This window comes from Lepidochelys kempii, chromosome 27, assembly GCF_965140265.1.
Source record: "Lepidochelys kempii isolate rLepKem1 chromosome 27, rLepKem1.hap2, whole genome shotgun sequence".
Lineage (NCBI taxonomy): Eukaryota > Metazoa > Chordata > Testudines > Cheloniidae > Lepidochelys > Lepidochelys kempii.
The window spans coordinates 17176842-17196593 of NC_133282.1; the positions used below are offsets into that span (position 1 = coordinate 17176842).

Consider the following 19752-nt stretch of genomic DNA (forward strand, 5'->3'; position numbering starts at 1 on the left):
ATCTTTCCTAATGAATTCATAAATAGACTGCGCATAGACTGGTATGTCCTTTTTGTTTTGTTTTTCTTTAAACCGTGTTTCCTTCACAATAAACAGACATCTTATGTAGTAAATCTCTGTAGTGATGAGAGGGAGAGGGGTTGAGTTGGTATACCTGAGCCTTTTTAATATGCAATAACTCCTCACTTAATGCTGTCTCAGTTAACGTTGTTACATTGCTAATTATTAGGGAACAAGCCCGTTTAAAGTTGCATGATGCTCCCTCATAAGGCCATTTGGCAGCTGCCTGCTTTGTCCATTGCTTGCAGGATTCTCTGGAAGAGCAGCTCCTCCTTGTGGGGATTAGAACTGTGGGGGGGGGCAAACCCCACCCCATCAGCTCCCCTAAATTCCCTGTAAGGTATGTGGCTGGACGGCTGCCCATCAGCAGTTCAGCTGTCCCTCCCCCAACTGCTGTGCTGCCCCTGCCCTGCCCTCTCTGCCTTGGAGCTGCTCCCAGGAGCTTCCTGCTCGCTGGGGGAGGTGGGGAGAGGGGTGCCACAAAGTGGAGGAGGGGGACAGGGCTGGGAACAGAAAGGAGGGAGCTTGCTGGAAGCTGTTGCTTCCTGTCTGAATTGGCTGATCTGCTTGAAAGGGCAACATACGAGAAGTGGTGTTAAGTGTACTTAAAGGAGTAATGCATGTCTCTCTTTCTCACTGATGCGCACACCCCACAGCACTTTGGAAAGTCAGCACCTGTGCAGTCGTGCATGTGCTGTCAGGAGGAGGGAGTGATGCGCTCCAGCTGGATAGCATGGGCTCATCATCGTGTTCAGTTTTTGCAGGGAAGTGTTTGCAGCTACTGCCCTGCATCTGTTGTGTTTCCTCACTCCTGCCTCAGTCCATGCTGCCTTGTAGAGTGTGAGGCTACATTAGCAACAGCATATTAACCCTTGAGGGGTCAGCCGAATGCTAGTTCCATCATTTAGCAGCGGGGCATTCTCTGGGAAATATTCCACCCTCCTACTCCACCACCTCAGCCAAGCTTTACAATCATTCATTGCTGTGTACAATATTAAGCTGTTTGTTTTAAATTGTTTAAAACTTATACTGTATATGTATATAATGTCTTTTGTCTGGCAAAAAAAAATTCCCTGGAACCTAACTCCCCCCCTCCCCCATTAATTCTTATGGGGAAATTGGATTCGCTTAACATGGTTTTGCGTAGTCGCATTTTTCAGGAACATAACTACAACGTTAAGTGAGGAGTTACTGTATCTGTAATTGGAAATATAATACATTACTACATCAATTTTATGTTTTAAAAGGAATATAGTTCTTGAAAATTTCTGTCATGCATGTGTTTTTAAATCTGGAATAAAAAATTGCAGCCTTCTCCAACCAGCATTTCAAATTAGGAAAAAAGGATATATAAAAAAAATCATACAGAAAGTTCAATAAGAGGTATTACAGATGACATACACAAAGACTTTCTATTGTCAAACTGAAATCACCTTTGTTTCTTTTATATAATTTGTTAATATCCCAAAGTCGGGGCTCTAATCTCTGGGGTAGCTGATGGTCGTCTTCTGTTGTGACTAGAGCTTGGTGAAAATTTTAGGCAGAAACTTTTTGACAGAAAATGCAGATTCAGTGACACCAAAACATTTTGTGAATTAATGTTAATTTTGCCTAATTGTTCCCATTAAAAATTTTCAAAAAATCAAAACAATTCACTGAAAATTTCAGCAAATTTACTTTTTTGTTTGACCTGAAAATAATTATTATTTAATATTGTTTATTTTATTAAATATATATTTTTAATTGCCGCTGAACTAAAATCCATTATTTTCCCAGCTCTACTTATGACAGTGGACTTAAAAGGGGAGGGGACACCCTAGGAACTGCTGTTTGGGGGGCCTTGGGGACTTTCAAACTTCATTAGTAATGACATTATCAGCCCATTTGTCATGGGGGCAGTTATTAGGTAGCACTGTCTCTTTCTTAGCCACTCCTGTTCCATGTGAGATTGCCTGCAGAAATCACAAAGCCTAGTGGGTTATCTGAAAAATACCTCTTTTCCTGCTACGCAGCTCATAAGGTTCACAGAGAACCTTAAGTAAAATTGTATCATAATGTAAATGCACAAAGTGGTAGCTTGCACATTCATTTTTAATGCTGTCAGTTTTTGATGTCTGGGTGTTTAACCATGCAATCCTAATGTGCTTCTAATGTAGCTTTGTGTGTGAAGTACTAGCACTAGAGCATTTTAGAAGGTGATTTACAATCCCCTATCGAGAAAAGAGAAAAGGAGAGGACTTGTGGCACCTTAGAGGCTAACCCATTTATTTGAGCATCAGCTTTCATGACCTACAGCTAGTAGTGTACATAAGTAGTGTACATAAGCTACAGCTCACGAAAGCTCATGCTCAAATAAATTGGTTAGTCTCTAAGGTGCCACAAGTCCTCTCCTTTTCTTTTTGCGGCTACAGACTAACACGGCTGCTCCTCTGAATCCCCTATCAGTGCATATTTTTTCTCTTTCTGCCATTTTCAAAAACTATATCACCTTTGGTATGAATTGTACCAATGTTCATGAGACTCAGAAAATGCCAATTTTCTATATAGGTTCTCATAATTGCACTCATTATCATGCTATTTATTCCTTATTAAACTTTGGAACATGAAATAGGTTGGAGTACCCTCCAGTCAGTGTGTTTTGTAGATGTGGGAGGGCAGGAAGCACAGTCTGGAAACACCTTATGCTACACCTACAGAACTATATTGTGATATGCAACTAGCAGGATACTTTACACAAACACTAATTTGAATAATTGGAGGTACATACAATGTGGGACAGACAAAGTGATTGCATCTGTAATAATCCTCAAGGAAAAAGGGAGAGGGCAGACAATATTCTACATTTATTGGCCATAAAATCTCATTTTTAGGTGTAGATGTGTGCAAATCTTTAAAAATAGTTATTGGGACTGAAAGCTCTTAGTACAATATTTTTTTCTGACTTGTATCTAAAGATCATATATATGTTCTTGTTGCAGGTTTAAACATGGGAACACTTGAAGTCAACACACTTTCCTTTTAAAGTTATTTCAATAAACAGAAAACTTACTTTTCTTTGTAATGATTTAATTATATAGTTAGATATGTCATCTCAAGTTTATCACTTTTTAATTTATCCACACCCTAGAGCATGGGTATACATTTGACAGAAATTTGATATGAGCTGTATTGGTCCCAGAGAACAAAGGAAAAGGTAGGTTCCATTAAAAGCATTTTTTGTTTAGAATAGAATCAGTCTGATGGTGTCTCATTCATGGTTGTGAAAGATAAAAAGTATTTTCTTTGACAGCTGTGTGTATGCCGTTCATAATAGAATGAGCAGGTGACTTTTCGAAAGGAAGATTTTTGTGTTTGTTTTGTCAAGAGGACAATATGTACTTACTAAACTGGTACTCTGTGGAAAGATAGTATGCATTTACTGCTGGAAAAAGGTATTAGTAAAACATTTCTTAATAACTTTTACCCCAGTGCTTCAGGTACTCACCTAGGATGTTAGTGACCCCCAGTTCAAGTCCCCTCTCGACATGATGGTAAAAGGGATTTGAACAGTAATCTGCTATCTCTCAGGAGAGTGCTGTAACCATTGGTATATAGGATATTCCGATGGGGGAAATCCTTCAATCTCTCCTATGGAAGCTGTGGCACTGTGGATAATACAAATAATTAAAAAGCCATTCAAGCAGGGGGACTGGCTTGTGGGTCTCTCACATCCTGGGTGAGTATTCTAATTACCAGGCTATAGAGTCATTCTCATGCTTATGCTCTCTCATGGATGTAGTTGGGCCAATGACCTGGCCAACTCAAATAGGAAAGAAATGTATATTAGTAGTAGTGTACTTTGCCACTAGATACTCAGAGACAGTTGCCTATTCTAATATAGAGGCTGAAACAGTGGGTAGGGCTCTGTTCACTGTGTTCAGATGATTAGATTTTCCAGAGGAGAGCTCAGATTGTGAGTCAAATTTCATGTCACAGTTATGTGGTGAATTATGGCAGATGTGTGGTGTAAAACGTGTGGGGAGACAAACGATTTAGTTGAAAGGGTCAATAGGACTCTAAAATTTATGCTGAGAATGTATGCAACCAAGAGGTCAAATGACAGGTATGTAATGTTACCCTATAAGTTATTCGCTCGTTTTTATTTGCAAAGATAAAAATGAGAGCCAACATAATCCAGAAACTAGCTGGTACAACCTGGGGTGCATCATTGTTGCAAACATCTGCAGTAGCACTTGTATATTCAGTAGCTGAATACTGTGCACTGGTATGGAGCAGATGCAGCCACATGCCACTTGTGGATACCCAGCTGAATACAGTGATGCGTTGCATCACGGTAACCCTTAAGTCAACTCCAACCCCATGGATACCTGTTCTGTCTAACATCGCTCCTCTGCCGATAAGCCAAACTGCTGCGACATTCCACAAAGCTAAGCAAATCCAGGAAAACAGATGTCTTCCTATCCACCAAGACCTTGACAGCGCCCCCACACTGCAATGTCTTAAACCCGGAAGCCTTTCTGTGCACATTCATTTAGCCTCATGCAATCAGGCTACGATCAGGAGGAGGCTTGGAAAGCAGATTGGGCTAAACAAGGCTTAAAAAATAAGCACCTTGTGCCAGATCCCATGCAGAAGGTTCTTGGGTTTGACCTTCCACCGTCATCTTGGTCAACTTTGAACCGAATCCAAACCAACCATGGTAGATGTGGACATCTAATGCACAAATGGAAAATCAAGGACTCCCCGGTCTGGTTCCTCACAACAGGCCATTGAACATATCAGTACCTACTGCCCAATTGATAAATATGAAGGAGGCATTACTGCAATAAACTCTGCTACTCCTGTCGTAGCCATTTGGCTTGATCAACTTCAGGTGAAATTATAATTGCTGCTCTACACTAGCCATGCAGAAGAAGAAGATAAATTATTCACTTACAAGGATGTACCTCACAGAGTACACCCCATGCGATGGGCCATTGGACCTCATCAGGAACTCCTGGGACGATGGCACTGAGGCAGAAGGGGAACCACTGGCTGAATATGTACAGAAATTTAGGAAAGATTTATAAACTATGATGGAAATTGTTTAGCAAAACCTCACTAAAAGCCATCTGCATGGAAACTGTGGCATGACCGCAATGCCTGTGAGCAATCGTTTGATGCAGGGGGACTTGGTGATGGCGTACTCTTGTAAAAAGGCACAAAATGCAGAATTCATGTGTAACCCTTCTGCCAGGTTGAGTCGGCAACAGCAAGGGCTTGGTTCAATGTTTAGGGGTTTCTCTTAACAACAGAAAACAGAACTGGCCTGAGCCTCCCCATAGTAATCTGGGAAAACGAAACACTACCCGTGAGTGCCTCTAAGAGGCAATGCTTCCCCTCTCTCAAGCACCGAGTGTGTGTAAAACAAAATCAAACTTTCATTAAAAGGGAAAAGAGGACAGAACATTAATTTGGAAAAACACTACAACCATAATCAAAAGCACATGACCATAGGCAAACACCCACCCCCCACAGTAGGTTGGGCAGTGTCCTTTGCCTCAGTTTTTCATCTTGCAGCATGAAAGTCCAACAAACGAGTGTCCCTTAACACACCACTCCCCTTTCCCGCCATGGCACCACACTCACAGTTGGTAGTCCTTGGTTAGTGAAGACCCAGAGTTCAGAGGTCTGTTCGTGGGCAGGGGGAGGGGCCTTGGAGAATGCCTCGGAGAATGCCTCTGCTGCTGCTGTCCCTCTGCTGCCACTGGCTGCCATCCCGCTGCCTCTTTCTGCTGTGACATCATATTCTGAGGTTCTACCACTAACCCAGCTCTCAGTGATTTCAGCAGATAGTGGGGAATCTCACTGCCAGTGCAGTTTCTGGGTTGCCTTTCTCTGTCCCTACACGAAGTCTAAGGCTTAGACTTGCTCAGCAATCAGGGCAACTCTAGGAATCACCAGCTGGAAACAAGGGCTCTTAATTGAGTCTAATCAGCTCTGTCATTAAATGCTACAGAAGGATAGGCCAAATGGTATCTAGGACTTTCTAGGCAGCAGCCACACCACCACTAGGAACAACTGTTCCCACTCAGTCTCATCTTCACTGGGATTTGGCATCTCTACCCCCTACTTAGCAAGCAAGGTTCAGTTTAGGGTGACCCCCTCAATCAGGGCATGTTAAGCATAGTTCTGCTGCCCTTTACTTGTACAATAAGGATAACATTTCATTACTCCTGCATTCAAATACTAGAGTGATTTGTGACCCTGCGCCTGCTGCCTGACTCTGACTTCCTGGTATCCCGACTTTGCCCCTCATCTTGCCCCTGATCTGCCCCATGACCTGTCTCAGACTCTGATAACCTGAGTCTGCCTGCTTCCTGACACATGGCTTCGTCTGCCCTCTGGCTTGTCTTGGACTCTGATCTCCTGTCAACTTGACTCTCGGTCTGTCCTTGGGCCTATCACAGATTCTGGTCCACAGGTATCCAGATCTGGCCTGCCTCCTGGCCCCCAACTGCTGCTTTGACCACTAGGTCAGACCGCCTATGTCCTGGTCAATGACACTAAGCACTCTAGACCTAACAAAGGGCTATTGGTAAATCCCATTAAACATCAAAGCACTGACAAAATCCACCTTCATTACTGATTTAGGACTTTTTGAGTTTAAAGTGTTACCTTTTGGGTTAATTAATGCAGGAGCCATCTTTCAGAGGCTTGATAGTCAAGTGTTAGCTTACAAGACTTTGCATAAGTTTATATGGATGACATTGCAATATTTAGCAATTCTTTGTCAGATTATAAAAATATCTTGGGAATTGTGCTGACAAAATTCAGAGATGTACGTCCCACTGTGAAAGTGTCAAAATGCAAAATAGGAGCAATCAAAGACCCTTATTTAGGACACTGGGAAGGAGGTGGCTAAGTTTCCCCAGATCCTTTGAAAGCAGAATCCATAGTTAACTGGCCTATAGCCAAGACTAAAAAACAAGACCAATCTTTCATAGGCTTGGCTAACTACTACTGCTGATTTGAAAATGGTTTCAGTGACATTGTGTCTGCTTATCACAGAGTTGTGCAAAAAGACAAGACTCAACAAAGTAATATAGATGGCAGCCTGTCAGAAAGATTTCAGTGAGATAAAGAAAATCCTGTCCTGACCAGTCCAGATTTTGACAGAATGTTTGAACTGTCTATACATCTATTTGTTTACATATACATTTGAGTATTGTTGAGTATATTTGAGGGATAAACATAAGTAGCATAAATTTGATGCAGGGAAGGTTAATTAGAGGTGAAAAGAGATGTTCTTTTAAACTTGGCTTAACATATTTTGACTAGAGTATGGTGAATTGTTGGAAGTACAAGAACCACATTAATCTTCACACTCAACAAAAGCAGGCACTGATGTGCTGTGTAGTGTAACACCAGATACACAGATACCATACGTTACATGTAAAGTTTATTACCAGAAGTACAGAGGAAACAATTTTGATAGTTTAAGAAAGATTCAATAACATTAAACTACATGGCGCATGCATCATGCTCAGGCTTTTGTACTTGTATGATCACTACAGTTTTATTAAGCTTTTTCATAAATATATAGCTACATAGTAATTGCATATTGCTGAAAATTGGTTGTTAATTACTCCGAGAAGATCCATAGTAATTGCTATAATCATATGTACCATGGTTAAGATAAACTGAAATAATAATGGATTTATAACAGCACGGCATTCACTGTGTCTATACACAATATTCTCGCACTGAATGGCCCTCATTTTGTAATCAACTTGCCAGTCACCATGTAAGTAAAGAGCTTTTAAAGGATATTTGTGCCTTGTAACTTAGTGATGCAAAGCAATTTTTGGTTAATGGACAAAAAATGAGGATATAGCATGTTGTTTCTCAGTAGATAACATGGCAGTTTTCTTTCAGCTTGATCCAGGTACCATTGAAGTAAATAGCCTCCCACCGTACTTATGTGGCTGTGTCTACACTGCAGAATTTTATTGCCAAAAAGCAGCTTTTGGTGACGAAACAGTGGAGGTGTACGCACTGCAGTGCCACTTTTTTCAGCAAAACTCTTCAGTTTCGACAACAAAATGAAACCACTTCAACGAGAGGCATAAAGCTTTTTGTGGCAAACTTAAAGCGACAAAGCGTCAGTGCAGCTGCTGCCATTTGTTATATTGCCTTACTGGCCTCTCCCAGTATCCCACAATGCCCGCTGTGACCACTCTGCTCACCGTTTTGAACTCAGCTGCCCTGCAGGCATGCACCCTCTCCCCTTTCGAAGTTCTGACAGCACCACGAATACAGATTTCAGAGTAACAGCTGTGTTAGTCTGTATTTGCAAAAAGAAAAGGAGTACTTGTGGCACCTTAGAGACTAACATACTTAGAGATGCATACTGCATCCGATGAAGTGAGCTGTAGCTCACGAAAGCTCATGCTCAAATAAATTGGTTAGTCTCTAAGGTGCCACAAGTACTCCTTTTCTTTTCACGAATACAGAGACAGGCAGGCAGAGGCATGTGTGTGTATGTCTGTGTGAGAGAGAGACTGCTGTGCTGTGCAGCGCCAGGGTGGGGGGCTGATGTCAGGGATGTCCCCCTCCCCCTGCCTCAGGACTGGTTCCTTCTGGTGGCTGTCTGAATTTAGAAGTTGGGGGAGTTTTGTTCACTCTCCCCAATGCACACACTCCCGCAACACACATTGTCTCTGTCTCCCCCCCCCCAACACGCTCCCTGTCACACATACTCCCCCCTCCCCTCACACACTTTAGTTGAAAAGCAGCTGGCAGTCTAGTAGGATGTCCACGGGCCCACGGAACGATGGGATTGAGAAACCTGCAACATATGACGCTGTATCTGCCCCATGAGGCATTGCAAACCCTTCCCAAAGCACCCTATGGCCAGTTGCACAGTGCACTGCTCTCTGTGTCGATGCAAGAGCTGCTAATGTGGATTCACTCTGCAGACACAAGGAGCATACTGTGGAAATGCAACAGCAGTTTAATCAAAGCACTTTAATTAAAGCAGCATAAAACTTTTGGCGACAAAACAGTCCAATCCAACTCCCATTGAAGTTTAATCAAGTAATTTTTGCCATTAACTCTAAGAAGTTCAGAGGCATCTCCCTGCTGATGCTGCTTATATTGTCTCTTCAATCTCTTTGGTCTGGGAGGAGACAACTTTGCCATCAATCAGCTCCTCAACAACTGTCTTGATCTTCCTAATTTTATTTATTTCTGGAAATAAAATTGCACAGAGTGTTAATTAAAACATTTATATTAATATATTTTAATGTTTACTTCAGTAACTAGCTCTATACTTTTAGTTTTCCAGCCTGTTGAGCAAACATATTTGGAAGAAAAGGAGTACTTGTGGCACCTTAGAGACTAACCAGTTTATTTGAACATAAGCTTTCCTGAAACCTGTCATATTTGGAAGCACTGCCTTAATCCCACATTGGCATAATCGAGTGGAACATCAGAAAATTTGAAACACACATGAAAAAGAAAAGTTAAATTACTGATCATGTATAATTTTGCTCTTCAGTTTAACAGTGGGTTTAAGAATGAAAGTGCCATTTATTGTAAAATAGATATTGAGCTTCTTCTTAAGTGTAAATGATATGCTTATTTCAGTCTGAAGTCAAAATTCTGGGTTTTCAGCTGTCATATTAGTAGAGTGCCTGCTGGTCATAGCTGGGGCAAATGGAAGTGTTCACTTTCACTTGTTTGGAAAAAATCCCTCATTATGGAAAAGAATAAACAAAATAGTACTGTCCAATTCATGTGTGGGCTGAGGCCAGTTCTAGGGTGGAGGTGGGGGAATACCTATGTAAAAGGGAAGCATCAAGGACAATGCATGTCATCTCTTGAAGAATATACAGCTGAACACAAGGAGGCGCCAGTCCTGTACGTGTGAATATGCAAAGGTGACACTAGTAGCTGTTTTGTGATAGTAAGTAAACTTTCTTTCTTGGTGTACAGAATATGGTTTCTCCAATTACTGAACATCCTGTACATCACCCTGAACTTTTTACAGAACATTGTTTTGAGTGAATCTTTTATTCCTCCTGAGCATATTTTGGTGGTTAGGTTTTGTACAAACTGAATAGTTCTAAGGTGCTTTTAACGGAAACATTACATTGAGAGTTATATAGTCAGGCAATTGAATTGGCAATTTTGCCATAAGATTTCACTGATTTAATATTTGCATATGAAAGACTTATAGTACCTCAATTTGTTTTATATCAGCTTAATTAATTTTAATGCAGCCAAATTAGTAGCAACCAAATATAAAAATATGAAAACAAAAATTTAAGTGACATACCTCTCTCAGACTCTTCAATAGTAGATATTTCTGACTGTAAAGGTCTGTTAAATATATGAATAAAACATACTTTGTAAATAAAGGTGCTTATTAAATTTAAGAAATGTTGAGATCACTGATCTTTGTACATTTAATTTGTTCACTTAAACCCCAATACAGCAAGGTACTTAAACATGTGCTAAACATTGTTTTTCTTGTTAAATTCCTTGGATTAATCTCACTCAGTTCTACAAACAGTTATCTCTGGGGGGAATGGAACAAAGCCTAAGTAAATGAACTTTGTGTCAGGTACTGTGAGGAGGCTTGGTGGATACTGAACCAACCAACTTCTTTAGCAGCCTCTAGAATGTCCTCTCTGCAGCTGAATGTGGTGACTAACTGACTGACTGTCAGCAGGAAAAAGAGAGCGGAGCTCCTTGAAAAGTCGCTACCACATTTGGGTTATATGGAATGGGAAAGGAGGACAGACTTACCTGAGAGTAGCCAACGAGTCAACAGGAAGTAACAAGACCAGTTGGGGGCACTGACCCACCATGTGCACCAGGGGGAAGGGGAGCGTATTTTTAACCTGTACATTCCGGAACACACACTCTCTCTGTCTTTCAATCACTGATCAGCAATAGTTTCTGCAAGGAGGTGTGACAATGCAGTAATGCCTGTAGCCTGCTTTACTAAAGAGTGCCACATTGTTTTCAGACCCACTGGCCAAGTCCCAGATTGTCCACATCTTCTCTCCCCATGCTGCTTTGCAGAGATATCCATGGTGCAAAGGATAATGAAGAGCGCCCTTGTGCTACCAATCAGGTTGCCCCAGAAGCTGAACAGTTCAGTGCCATAGTTTAGAAAAGACGTTACCATATACAACAAGGGTACTTGTAATTGGTCATTTCACTGTTACTTTTTGTGGGGGAAGCATTTGTACTCATTTTTTAAAATACAAATATTTTTCTATTTTAGAGCATAATTACCTTCTCACTTTGCTTGTTTGTCTTTGACTTTCATTCTCTTTAGTTTCAGCCAGACTGGACACCACCAGTAGAGTAACCAGTGTTGGCAGGAACAAATTTTAATATGCAGAAGTATCCTTTATCCATTCATTTTATTGAATGCAAGTGTAATTCAACATCTGTCCTCTTTTTACCCCTAGGCAGCCTTTATAAAGAGTATTTAGAATAATTGCTGACTTGGGGGGGGGGGAGGGATAGCTCAGTGGTTTGAGCATTGGCATGCTAAACCCGGGGTTGTGAGTTCAATCCTTGAGGGGGCCATTTCGGGATCTGGGGCAAAAACTGGGGATTGGTCCTGCTTTGAGCAGGGGGTTGGATTAGATGACCTCCTGAGGTCCCTTCCAACCCTGATATTCTATGATAGAAAACTGAACTAAACAGCAGACTTCACTGATACTCAGTTCCTTACCTACTATCCTCTCCCTCCAGTAGGCGTCGGTAAGTGGCAATCTCCATTTCCAACCGTGTCTTTATGTTCAGCAGAGAACTGTACTCAGAACTCTGGCTCTCCATGTCAGCTCGAAGCTGCATCAGCTGTGCCTCTACATTGCCAATTGCAGCCTGTATTTGGGCAAGTCGTGAACCATAAAGTGCTTCAGTCTCAGCCAGTGTGTCTTCTAAAGCCTTTTTCTACAGAAGGTGAAATAGAGGACTTACTTATTTGTATTTTTAAATTATGTTTACATTGAAAAACCTTGTAGTTCCTTGTTTATCCAAACAACTATCTGTTAAAGATATTCCCTATGTTAAATTTTAGATATGCTTTACCGTAATAAGCTGGGACTGCAGCTCTATCTCGAGACCCTGGAAAGTGCGTCTCAGATCTGTGATCTCAGTTTTTTTGGTTTGCAGTTGTTCAATGTTAATAGCGACTTCCTGGTTCACTTCTTCTGTCTGAAATACAAAGAATGGAAAAGAAGGTGTAAAGGCAGTGAAGTTCAATTTTAAATCTTGACTGAACTCCTTGTGAGGTGCTGCTGCTATATGATCAGTGAGACTTTACCTGTTTATCAAAGTGGTCTTTGGCTTCTTGACGATTCTTTTCTGCCATGCTATCATATTGCTGTCTCATGTTTTCCATAATCTTGGCAAGATCAGTGCTCGGAGCAGCATCCACCTCTACATTAACTGTGCCCCCTAGCTGTTTACGCAGTTCACCAACTTCCTACAAACAATAATGATTATAGATAATTCTATATTTATGAACATCAGTTAACCTTTTAAATAGGAAGAGAAACGTGCAGTCATCTTAAGACAGAAAGACAAACAAATTCAAAATGCATAGAAATAGGGCTATAAAAAGTAATTCCTAGGCCTGCGTTAGCACCTTTCTTCAGAGACTCTCAGTCACTTTACAAATATTAATTAAAACCTTACAACCCACCCCCTCTGATGTACTGTTTTCCCCATTTTATGGCAGAGAAAACTAAGATACTGAGGTGAAATGTTTCAGAGTAGCAGCTGTGTTAGTCTGTATTCGCAAAAAGAAAAGGAGGACTTGTGGCACCGTAGAGACTAACCAATTTATTTAAGCATAAGCTTTTGTGAGCTACAGCTCTCTTCATCAGCTGCATGCAGTGGAAAATACAGTGAGGAAGATTTATATACATAGAGAACATGAAACAATGGGTGTTACCATACACACTGTAACAAGAGTGATCACTTAAGGTGAGCTATTACCAGCAGGAGAGGGCGGGTGGGTGGGGGGGGACTTTTGTAGTGATAATCAAGGTGGGCCATTTCCAGCAGTTGCCAAGAACGTCTGAGGAACAGTGCGGGGTGGCGTGGGGGGAATAAACATGGGGAAATAGTTTTACTTTGTGTAATGACACATCCACTCCCAGTCTCTATTCAAGCCTAAATTAATTGTATCCAGTTTGCAAATTAATTCCAATTCAGCATTGTTGGAGTCTGTTTTGAAGTTTTTTTGTTGAAGAATTGCAACTTTTAGGTCTGTAATCGAGTGACCAAAGAGACTGAAGTGTTCTGATTTCCCCAAGGTCATAGTGAGCAGTGTCAGAACTGTGACTAGAGTGCAGGAGTCTTGGCTCCCAGTTATCTGGTTTTGCATTTAGTGGTGGCCCATAGAACCAAAGGATATTCTTTAAACTAAAGGAAGACCATCACACCTTAATTTTCAGAGCCTCTAAAATGTCATATTTTTCTACACAGTTAGAAAGAAAGTAGGTATGAAAAAGTTAATACTATGACTTATGATTGCTAAGAGGAATCATTTTGTGTTATGGATTGTAACAAAGGAAGCCTAACGTATGACACAATTCAGGCTTTCTGTTAGTAACTAATAGAGTAGCAGGTTAATTCCAGATTTCAGTTATGTGACCCTACTTCTTGAAAAGAACGGAAGAAACCAAGATTGGTTAACATTCTTAGTTTTATCTTTTCACTTTATGTCTCAAATTATAAAGTTTATGTTTTTTCAGATTAACCATGGAATTTTCAGTATTCTTAACAAGATTTGCATGTGTCAAATGTTTTCTGTGTGTCATTGAGAAAATATGTGAATTCTGAATGAGTTTCTCTGCTGCTCTCACCTCTTCATGGTTTTTCTTGAGGAAAGTCAGCTCTTCATTCAGACCTTCAATCTGTAGCTCTAAGTCTGCCTTTGACAAGGTCAAGTCATCAAGGACTCTGAGTAGTCCAGCAAGATCATTTTCCACATTCTGTTTGATTGCTAGCTCATTCTCATACCTGGAAAATAAATGTTCATTCCAGCATCATTAATATATAATTACTAATGTGCAATTAATATGTAATTAATTACTGATATGCTTTACCGTGATAAGCTAGGACTGTAGTTCTGTCTCAGAGAATCACGAACTATTACTATCTCACTCTGCAAATTGCCTTTTTACTGACTCTTTAGGGACAAACAAACAGTTTAATTCTCAATTTTAACTCCAATAACTTTATTACCAAGACAAGATATACACGTGTATATGTAGGGTTTCTCTGTGGGAATAGGGCAGGTGGGATTTATGTAATGTATCCATTTTGTATTACTATTCAATTTCAGTGATCTGAAGGCATTCAGTTCTCTCCTAAAAAACACACATTTGCCAGAAGACCCCGCTGACTTTTAAAGAGATCACTTGACTGACATTTGGGGAGGACATCACATTAATTCATCATAGAAACTTACTTCATTCTAAAGTCATCAGAAGCCAGCTTGGCATTGTCGATCTGCAGAACGAGCCGGGCATTTTCCAGATGTGCAGCACCAATCTGGAAAAGAAGATGATAGATTGTAAAGTAATCTAGAGTTAGCAAACCAAACCAATATTTAAATGTTATAAAAATAACTTTGGATGACATTTTGAAATATGGAATCTGTGCCAGCAATCAGATTGTTCTGTTTTCAGAAAATCTTGATATATAGGCAGATACATTCCTCTCTAATTTATAGTGTTAAGGGAAGGCAAATCTAAGGTTACCTGTACTCTTCAGAGACTACACTATATGCTGTCGGCATAGTCCCTTAGGGACAAAGCAAATGAAGATTAAATAAAACATTGAAGCACAGATTAAGTTATGGAAAAAGAGATGTCTTATACATTGAACTTCTAGTTGTTTGTGATTTGTGACCCCATCTTAACTTAAAGATTGATTTGTGTTATTACAAACTATAACCCTGTCTCTACAAAGAATGGTAAGTGATATTGTTGACATTTTGTCATTGTTTCAAGCTTCTCATTTCCAGAACTGGAGGAAGAAGGAAAGAAAACTACAGACTTTGAAAAACTAGGGAAGAGATATGAGACATAAAATAGAAGGAAAAATGTCAATAATGTTAGTGCATGTACCCACACATACATTATGTTTCAGTTTGTGTGTGTGTGCGCATGCGCATGCATGCATATTTCCCTGCTTCTGGTGGATTTCATTCCCATCTCTAGATACCACTACAGTGTTCCTGCCATGGTTTATTATTATGCTAGATCTTAGCTATGTCTGAAGACCAATTAATTTTTTTTGCCTTTGGAATGCACCAGATTGCACCACAGAGAGGGTGTTTTTTTGTAAAAATTCCTGGAGCAGAATATGCTTGGACTGTCACAAAGAATTTAGGGTAATTTGTAAAATATATCTTGTAGGCTGGCCAAAAGGTATGGTCCAGACCACTTGATGCTGTAAACAAGAAAAAATCTCAAGACCATAGAAAAATTAAAACACAAACTATGGGCAACGTTGAAGAGAGGCCTATCAAAATCTCAAGGCTCACATCTCCAGCAGGAAAAAAAAAATGAAATGGGCTGGGGAGACCATTTTTATTAAAATTAAGAAGAGTGTTTAACAGGGGAGGCCACTTTTTGAAGAAGCTTTTGAAAAAACCTTCAGGAACATCAAAAACCATGATGTAAATGTTACATTAAGTATGGTGTCATATGTGTGAATTGATTCTTTCCACAGTTTCCTCCCTCATCATGTCATAATCTTAGGAGCCACGCATTCTGTCAGTCGTGATATTTTGACAAGGGAGATTTTTTTGCAGGTATAAAGATAGACGCTCATGAATAATGCCTATAGGTCAGACATTGGAAAGACACTGGTTTCCTGTAAATGAAAGCTGCACCTAGTTTGCTCAGCATAGTAGTCAGAAAGTGACTTCCCTCTAGATCTACAATGAACTGGATTTTAAAATAAAGTTTAAAACCTTAATCCACATTGCTGAATATCTTGCTGTTAGAGACCTTCTCTTTGGAATGTAATATTTGTGACACTGGCAACATGGGGTCCGATATGTAAAATGATGAGACATTTTCCTTCACTGCTACTTGAACAGTTGAAAAAAGATTAAGTATTAATGTTTTTGTGTAAATAGTCAACAGAATGTTTAAATAAATAATAAAAAATGACAACTGAAATTACTTGGGGAAATCAGTTAATTATGAAACTGCAAAGAGAACTTTGGATTTTTAGATTGCCTCAATAAACAGCACCTCCCAGATAACAATCTGTTTATTTACTGTTGTCCAGGTGTAAGAGATTAGATTAAACACACACACACACAAGAAGAAAAACAAAGTCTAAAAGTCTGATGTGAAGCCCACAAATACATAGCAATCCACAGAGATAACCAAAATGCTGTCTTTAAAAAAATACTCACTATTATACATAGATAAATAAAATTAATGGATGCTGGGAGACCTTTTTAATAAACAATTTAAGATGAGCTAAGAAAGGAATTTTACCATTTACTCTAAATTTCCTGTCTTTTGTAGGTATAAATCTGATCCTTAACGTCGCTTTATCTTGGGTTTTTTTTAATTCCGTGATATTAAGAAATAGGTTACTTGTCATTGAGTGTTTGGTGATCCATTCATACGTTGATTATGACAAACTGTAACAGCACTTTCAAAGCCTTTAAAGCCTTCTATGAACTTAGAACTTCTGAAATAATTTACATTAATATGAAGGTAAGTGTCTAAACTTAGAGTGTGTGACCTTCTACAACATTGAGGAAAGAATTAAAGTTTTATATTCTCACACTCCAGTTGTGAGTGTGGTTAATTGGATAGTGCAATGTAATGAGAGGCAGGAAACATTAGTTCTGTCCTCACCCCTGCTCTTGATTTGGTGTATTATCTTGGGCAAGTGACTTCACTTCTTTGTGCCTCAGTTTCCTCAGCTGTAAAATAGGGATAATTATATCTTCTCTAGAAAGCCCCACTTTGAAATCTACAGTTGAAAAACCCTATATTATGTAATTATAGAAGAATTAATTCAGCCTTTATGATAGATTTTGAACTGTTAGGTTACACATATCCATAGACATTTTTATAGCAATATAAAATGAGATGTGATAAACTGACTTTGCACAATTTAACCTGCATCTTGCCAAAGTTAAATGGTTAGCGTACATACAGTGAGGCCACAGTGAATTGAAAAAAAAAAAATATTCACAGCTAGCTGACTCTCTTCATTCTCTAATAATTGGAGTACAGAAGCATATAAAGTTACAAAATAATGGATACTTTTATGATTTCTTACCTTGTTTTGGAGGTCTTCAATGGTTTTAAAATATTGACTGTGGTCATGCGTTGTAGTTGAGGATCTATTCCCATAGTACTCCCTGATCTGCTTTTCAAGCTGGGAGTTGGCTTTTTCTAGAAAATGCACTTTCTCCAGATAGGAAGCCAAACGGTCATTCAGATTTTGCATGGTCAGTTTCTCATTTCCACCAAGCAGGATGTCACTACTGCTGGTGTTGAGTTGAAATCCACTGCCAAAGCCACTACCAAAGCCTCCTCCATAGTTAGTGCTGGTGGAAATGCGGGTGCCATAGCCACCAGCTCCCCCATAGACACTCGGTGCCTGATACTTTCGGATAGCTGTTTTCCTGTAGGTTGAACCACTTAGACTGGGTGCAATAGGCTGGAAAGTGGAGCTTGTACCAGTAAGGTAGCTTCGGCTGGAGAGTGACATTGGTGGTGTTTTTGTTTTTAAAAAATAGCTAAAGCACCACAAGATTGAGAGCAGCTAGAGTGGAGAGCACTGTATGCTTCTTGATCTTTTATACTTTATCTGAAAAAGAGGCATGACAGTTGTAAACTCCACCTCTGCTGACACATAGTTTAATTGGGGTCAACACCACCAACTCTTAGCATCTTGCTCAGAGTAATGTAACAGAACTTTAATTTGTTCATGTGTGCGCCAGGAAAAGTCCCCAGGTAGTGGGGGCATCTTTGTGATTTTTTTAGAGAAAAGGTAAAACACTATTGAAAAATGTATTGCATTTTACCTGAGGCCACAGTCTCGATATCCCTTTTGAAAAAAACAAAGGAAATATTTTACTCCCTATTTGTAGATTATGGTATAAAAAAAGCAGAGGTGTGTGTAGGTAACGAGGGGCATAAAACTTGGTTAGAGTCAATAATATATTTCTACTGACAAGACAATAGTCACTGCCCGAGAAACGATTTAGAATAATAGTAGTATGTTTGTATAATCTAATTAGGCAGATGATTAGAAAGATTACTTTTGTATTTACCATGGTCATTTATTTTATAGTAAATGGAAAACAGCATTAACATTTAAAACAGACATTAAGCATTTGTGATTTAGCAAAGGTAAGGTATGTTACATATAAATATAATATGGGTTTTAAACAAGAAATCCTTACTATAATTTAAAATGAACAGACTTTCAATACACTTGAAAATAAAAAGAATATTACTTTGTCATATGATGTAAGTAAATGCAACTTAAACAACAGGACAAGAGCATTTGAAATCTCATTGCTCACCTTCATTTCCATAGCAGCAACTGCATCAATGGAGCTATACCAGGGATTAAGTTTAGCCAAATTAATTTATCGTAGACATACTTACCTGCCCAGTGTAGCTGGTCTCAAACACTTTTTGCACTCTCGTGTGGCTGAAGTTAAAGTGAAACGAATAAGCTTTCATTATATATTCTTTTCTTGTTTTATATGCTCAACAGGTAAAAGTATATGTATTAATTTGAGCTGTATTTTGGCAACTACAATAGGTTGCACTCTGTGTATTAATGATTAACATTAACTGATTATGTTGGCATGTTAGTAAAAAACCATTCTACTTTTCCAGTACACTTGTTTCCTTTATTAAAAAAAATATTTTGCTTAAAAAACACAACATTTCTTTCCCCCAACCCACCCATACACACGTACACACACACTGTGTCCACTTGGCTATTTTCTAAAGAAATTTGAAGATTTTAGACTGTTCCCTGTCATCTGACAGAATGGTTTAGTTTCCAAATGTTGGTGATACTACAGTTCTCCTCTACACAGAATTGTTATATCTCAAAGAAACAATTAACCCTTAAAGAAAGATAATATATCTTTGTATCATTCAGGACCAATAAAAAGGTAGGTTAGAGTTCGCAAATTACTTAGGTATCTGGCATCATATGCACACTTTTACTTTCTTTGTTATAGATATATGATAGAAACAAAAGGGTTGTGTGCCAGTGACAAATATTTGCTAATTTGAAAAATGTATTTTTACTTGCACAGTTCCATTTTCGTTTATTTGAACTAGAAGACCTACTAATGCTGTTGCTGTTGATAAAGGAAGGCGGGGAAGAAAGGAATGTGGCTAGTAGGTTCAGGATTATTCGGATCCACTGACAACCTCATTTAGGGCAAGTATGGAGACAGTAGCAATGCTGTAGTAGAAGCTGTGTAGAAGTTGCTGCTGTGGTCATAGCTTAGGAGGGAAGAAAGATTCTTTTGCCCCAGTCCTGATGGCGTTCCCCTTTGTTTTCTCTGGTGCTGTGCTAGGAACAGGGATGAAATGCTGGCTCATTGAAGTTAATGGCAAAACTCTCATGGACTTCAGTGAGGCCAGGATTTCACACCAG

General features: G+C 39.4%; 1 protein-coding gene and 1 long non-coding RNA gene across 3 annotated transcripts in view; one reads left to right on the forward strand and one right to left on the reverse strand.

The window, feature by feature from the left end:
- The window catches only part of LOC140903888 (uncharacterized), a 342875-nt gene that overhangs the window by 88639 nt on the left and 234484 nt on the right, over positions 1-19752 (forward strand). The gene's annotated exons all lie outside the window — the stretch shown is intronic.
- Positions 8795-18919, reverse strand: LOC140903787 (keratin, type I cytoskeletal 19-like). Its single transcript, XM_073325577.1, has 9 exons — positions 18653-18919; positions 17398-17931; positions 14549-14631; positions 13941-14097; positions 12392-12553; positions 12157-12282; positions 11798-12018; positions 10382-10425; positions 8795-9291 (listed from the first exon to the last, which is right to left on the reverse strand). The coding sequence occupies exons 2-9, from the start codon at positions 17830-17832 to the stop codon at positions 9194-9196; spliced, it is 1326 nt and encodes a 441-aa protein (XP_073181678.1). The 5' UTR covers positions 17833-17931; positions 18653-18919; the 3' UTR covers positions 8795-9193.

What these genes read in the sequence shown, in the direction of transcription:
- LOC140903787 (XM_073325577.1), bottom strand. Translation starts at nt 17,832, where the DNA reads ATGTCACTCTCCAGCCGAAGCTACCTTACTGGTACAAGCTCCACTTTC. An exon ending in TTGAAGACCTCCAAAACAAG is followed by an intron (nt 14,632 to 17,397) that starts GTAAGAAATCAT and finishes CTTCTTTTCCAG; the next exon opens with ATTGGTGCTGCACATCTGGA. An exon ending in AAGACCACTTTGATAAACAG is followed by an intron (nt 12,283 to 12,391) that starts GTAAAGTCTCAC and finishes TTTGTATTTCAG; the next exon opens with ACAGAAGAAGTGAACCAGGA.